The 5,242-nt window shown below is 30.8% G+C and overlaps 1 protein-coding gene across 1 annotated transcript; it reads right to left on the bottom strand.

The window, feature by feature from the left end:
- Positions 1–880: 880 nt before the first annotated feature.
- Positions 881–2,259, bottom strand: LOC132042264 (long-chain-alcohol oxidase FAO4A-like). The gene is made up of 2 exons (XM_059432860.1): positions 1,950–2,259; positions 881–1,632 (listed from the first exon to the last, which is right to left on the bottom strand). The coding sequence occupies exons 1-2, from the start codon at positions 2,205–2,207 to the stop codon at positions 1,318–1,320; spliced, it is 573 nt and encodes a 190-aa protein (XP_059288843.1). The 5' UTR covers positions 2,208–2,259; the 3' UTR covers positions 881–1,317.
- Positions 2,260–5,242: the final 2,983 nt, after the last annotated feature.

Raw genomic sequence — 5,242 nt, 5'->3', positions numbered from 1 at the left:
GAATTCCTTAATTGAAACAAATCCCTTGATTTGTGGAAATTCTATAACAATACGTATGGTTAGTAATATATCTAAAGCTGCTATTTTTGAAAGAAAAAAAAGTAATGTGACTTTTGAAATATTTATTAAAGTCTCTTTTTGCATGTCGCACTTTTCGGGAGCTGACAGCAACATCTAAAACTTGTGACACTAGCTTAGCTCATTCCAAGTATTTCCTACAAGCTCAGGGATTCCCATTTTCCATTTTATGTGAAAATATCTGACCGTGTACGAAATTTAAGAAATAAAAGAAACTTTAGAATTTATGGACTAAAGTATAGTGATTATGTTGTTAGGAATCATTTCATTAAAGATAAATTTAAAGTTGAATTGTTACTAAATATACAAATGTGTCATTCTTTTTTAAATTGACAAAAACAGAAAGAGCGTCTCATAAATTTGGACGGAGGGAGTATAAACTTATCCTATATCCTCAATTTTAGGTGCGAAATTTAATTTTTATGATTTCAATTTTTTAGATTTTTAATTTGAACTTTTAATATTAGATTCATATCTACTACTCCATTTATTATTTCTTTCATCTTAATTTATGTGACACTCTGTTCTTTTTAGTCAGTATAAAAAAGACACCTTTCTAAATTTTGTAACGATATATCTTTAACTTTCACTACAAAAAAAGGGGGTAATTTGCGGAGGTTGAAAATTGCAATTTGTGGGGGTTTTAGCTAGCCTCCTGTAGCAACTAGCGTAGGCTAAAACCTCCACGAATTGCAACTTTCAACCTCCGCAAATTACCCATTTTTTTGTAGTGTTTCTCATTTTCTTCCTAATGAGATAATTTATAACCACACGGATATAATGATTTTTTTGGATCATAAGTTTCAAAAGACTTCCTTTAATTTTGAAACTTAGCACTCAGCTAAACACATATAGAGAAGGATATTTTTAATAAATTTTTAAATATAATTATGCCCCATAAAAAATAATGGGTAGAGATGGATGATTATGATATATTCAAACATACGATAACGAACTCTCCCATTGTTCAAAATTCTTACCTAAATGGAAGACACTTGTTCCATTTTAAGATGGATGATTTTGATTCAAACAAACTAAGGTTTGCATGGATGCCATATGTAGTATTTTTCTGTTAGAGAGCAGGTGAATGAGTAAATGCAATTTCAACCCACCCACCATATGATTGGTAAATATTACAGCTATGAGAAATTAAATTACCTATTGATTCCACTACAGCAAAAAACAGATGCCGAAAAAGCAGAAGAGGGTAGCTGTATAATTAATAAAAGTACCTAGACTTTAATGACAAAAATTAAAATTGTAGATTGTGCGTAAATTAAATACCTGAGTGAAGAATACCAGGAGAACCAGAATTTTCAAGCCAGAAAAGAAAATCCTTAGGAGTTTGAACCAGCTTGTTTCCCATGATTTTACAATTTCTTCTCTTTTCTTTGGTGAAACCTTAGAAAAGCTCTGCAAATATGGAAACTGGCTCGACAAGCTTGCCTTACCACAAATTATGAAAGTTCCAATCCTTGTTGATAATAGCCATAGTGCTAATACGCACAAGTTCAGCTTAGGATGTTGCAATCTGTTGCTTACCATCCATGCTATCTGAAAAATAAAAAATATAAAAAAAACTTGATACGAGCAAAAATAACAGAAGTTCGATTCTTATTGTCTCCTATTTGTAATTTATTCCACATAATAAAAGCATTTACCACATGAACAATAACAGGAAAGTTCAGAGGTAGAGCTAGGAGGTCTCGTATAATTTGGCCGTTAAATATGTATACAATTTAAAGTCAAAAACCCAATTACTTACACCTAACATCGCTGCCCTAGAATTTAGAATTATAAAGTTCAAATTCTGTTCCACCCTTAAGAGAAAAAGGAAAACTAATGAGAAGTATATAAAGAAAAAAACTTACATGTTGAGGAGTTCCATTCATGGATGCTGAAGTTTGAAGGAACTTAATGAAAGAATCATCAATATTGGCTTCTTGATGATGATGACCATAGGAATTAGGATGAATTGAAGGTAAAAAAGTGTCACAAAGAGCAGTAAGAGAGTCCATTTGGCGAGAGGAAAGTGTGTTTAACTGAACAACATTCCTTTCTGGTTCTGGAACAACTGCACCACTGCTTTTGGAGAAAATGCAACCATTTTGTGTGATTTTCTGATCCATGTTTTTCTCAAGGTTACTAGTTCTTTCTTTTGAGAATATTGCAAAGTGAATTTAGTTAACTAGGTATTTATAGACAAGGGGATATTGAAGTTCTGAACAAAATTAAACAGGTACCCTACCTGGCCCCAATTCAAGTTCTGAACAAAATTAAAGAGGTACCCTACCTGGCCCCAACTTTGAAACCACCTATAATTAGGTTGGGTGGGGAGGATTTACAACAAATATAGAGGCCTACCAAGGAGACTCTACTTGTTATAATTCTTTTTCGATAATTGTTTCATCAAATTTTTTTCGAGATTCACAATTTGAGTAAAAGAAAATTAAACGATCTCACCAATATTTTGCGTTAATTTCACGAATCTCGTGTGTTATTTTCCTACTCAATTTCGTAGAGTTATTTTTTTTGCTACAGAACAATAACTATATACACAAGATGTCGAGCAAAAGTACTAAACTTTTGGGCCCAAAAAAAGAAAAGAAAAGAGGAAAGGTACTAAAATGAGTGAAAGATTTAACTTATACACAATGAGCATTTGTAAACTGCTTTTCACACTAATTAATATTAATGTATTTAGCGTTTAGTCAAGAGTCTCGCTTTAAATGACATTCGCATGTGCATGTCTTCTAGCATTTCTTTGCGTGCTGCAGGAGATGTTGTTGGAGTTTTATTCTCTCGCTTAGTTTCGGGCTAGTTTCTTATTATTTTTTAGTTCTCTATTTTAAAAAAATACTGTAATTAAATATTGATATACTTTTATTGGTTGTTGCGGGTTTTATTTAGTTTATTTTCTATGTAACTAGTTAGAATTACTATTCGTAGTAGGTAATTTTAACCTGTTGGTATAAAACATAGGAAAAACAACACAAATTGTCCATTATAGGCAAATTATTTGTACGAAAATATACACTTTCATAAACTAATGCGGTACTACCCACTTGGCCGAAACTATTTACCCTAGTACCCCTCCAAATCCTTCTTTCATTATACCATCTCAGTATATTCATATACCATGATGGTATTATGGAGGATTGAGGAGTGTCTCATTGATGGACTATAGCAGACCTTCACGATACCATCTCAGTATTTGTATGTATAACAAGATGGTATCACAGAGTTTTTTTTTTTAGAAAAGTGTGTTTTTTGAATGAATGAACATGATCTTTTATGATACCCTATCATTATATTATATATACCAAATGGGTATTATAGAGGGTTGATGAGCGTTTTTGAAGAAATGAAAGAAGTCTTACACATATACCATCATAGTATATAAGAGATACCATGTCGGTATCATAGTTTTGGGGGCATCCGGGTAAAATTTTTGGGGGTATGAAAGTAATTAAGGAGCATAACCGGATAATTATTTTGTGTGTATTGGGCATTTATATTCTTTTCCCTATATAAAAGTATAAATATGTAAAAGTACGAATCAAGTTGTGCATATTCTAAGGCATTATATACATATTTCAATTTTTCGACCACTATATAAATATCTTAATGAATAATGTATTTGGACTACACTCTCTGAAATAAATACTACTCCATTTGTGTAGGTTAGGAGTTGCATAAATAGTTGAAAAATAAACTTTTGATCAATTAAGTATGTAAAACGGTTGTGTGGAAAAGAATGAAAGTTGAGAATCTGGAAAAAATTTACAATGTGTGAGGTACACCTATTATGTGGCAGACAAAAGTTGTAAGAGGGTCCTCTCATTCTTTGCCATGGGTCCCACTTTCAGAAAATTGGGCGAAAGTCCCAACTCTGCCTTCTCTCCCTCCTTTTCCAATTTTCATTTCTTTTTTATTTTGGTTGTTTCCTCACCTTAATACTTTTAATTTAGTGGAACTCAATAGATCGCCTAACTTTTCCGATTTCTATCGTAATTCTAACACTATAAAATTAATTCATTCTCTTATTCTTCTCCTAACAATTTCATAATTTTTTCAAAGGCACTTAAATCCATCAAATACTCTAAGAAAACATGATAAAGGAAAGAGCACCCCTAATTTAAAATGTACTTTTATCCTATTTCCGTATAAAGTTTTAATGTTTAAATTGTAATTTTAAAATATTGAGTTAATTTAATCCAATTTAGTTTTGAATATTAATTAAATTCACTTTCGATAAGCGAAAAGTAAAGTCCATTACTCAAATGGTCACTTAAGTATCTGCAATTACCAAGTAAAATCATTTTTTTTTTGTTTCTTAAATTCCGTGTCAAATAAAACCAGACAAACAAATTAAAACGGAAAGAGTATTTCTTATGGAGAAGGCATTGAATCACTGGAGAAGGCTTATTTATGACTATGGAAAAAAATTTATTTATGAAGAATGATGAGAGCTATAGTTAAATAAGATATTTTCGCCTAATTCTTCCTATCAATAAATATTTCTTTATTTATACACAAGATTTACTTATTTTATAATTAATTAAGTCCATGATAGAAATTTAAAAGAGAAAAAAAATCATAATATTAAAAAGTAAAAAAAGAATAAAAGTTGATATTTAGAGGGTAAAATAAGTATTCAGCTGATTGGTGACCTTCTGAGTGTTATAGGTATATTTAAGTGACTTTGCTATTACAAACAAAAAAAAAAACATGATTTTACTTGTTAATTTCAAATAGTTGAGTGACCATTTGAGTAATGGACTTTATTTTTCGCTCATCGAAAGTCAATTTAATTAATCTTCGAAGCCAAATTCGATTAAATCAACTCAATATTTTAAAATTACAATTTAGACATTCAAAAATTATACGAAAATATGATAAAAGTACATTTTAAGTTAGGGGTTCTCTTTCCTTGATCATGTTTTTTAGAGTATTTGATGGATTTGAGTCCCTTTGGAAAAATTATGGAATTGTTCGGAGAAGAATAAGAGAATCAATTAATTTTAGGGCGATAATCATATACACCCCCCAACTATGCTTTAAAAATCAAACTCCCCCATCAACTTCGAACAATAGATATTCTCCCCCCTTTATGCTACTTGATTTTTTAAATGCCTATTTTACCCTTACATTATAACTTTTG

This window comes from Lycium ferocissimum, unplaced genomic scaffold (assembly GCF_029784015.1).
Source record: "Lycium ferocissimum isolate CSIRO_LF1 unplaced genomic scaffold, AGI_CSIRO_Lferr_CH_V1 ctg14365, whole genome shotgun sequence".
NCBI classification, from domain to species: domain Eukaryota; kingdom Viridiplantae; phylum Streptophyta; class Magnoliopsida; order Solanales; family Solanaceae; genus Lycium; species Lycium ferocissimum.
Note: the sequence above shows the minus strand (reverse complement) of the source record. Positions and strands in the feature narration are given on the sequence as shown.

Bases quoted from the DNA above. Each gene is read 5' to 3' on its own strand.
- LOC132042264 (XM_059432860.1), bottom strand. From the start codon at position 2,207: ATGGATCAGAAAATCACACAAAATGGTTGCATTTTCTCCAAAAGCAGT. The intron at 1,633-1,949 runs GTAAGTTTTTTT...TTTATTTTTCAG, and splicing joins TGAATGGAACTCCTCAACAT to ATAGCATGGATGGTAAGCAA.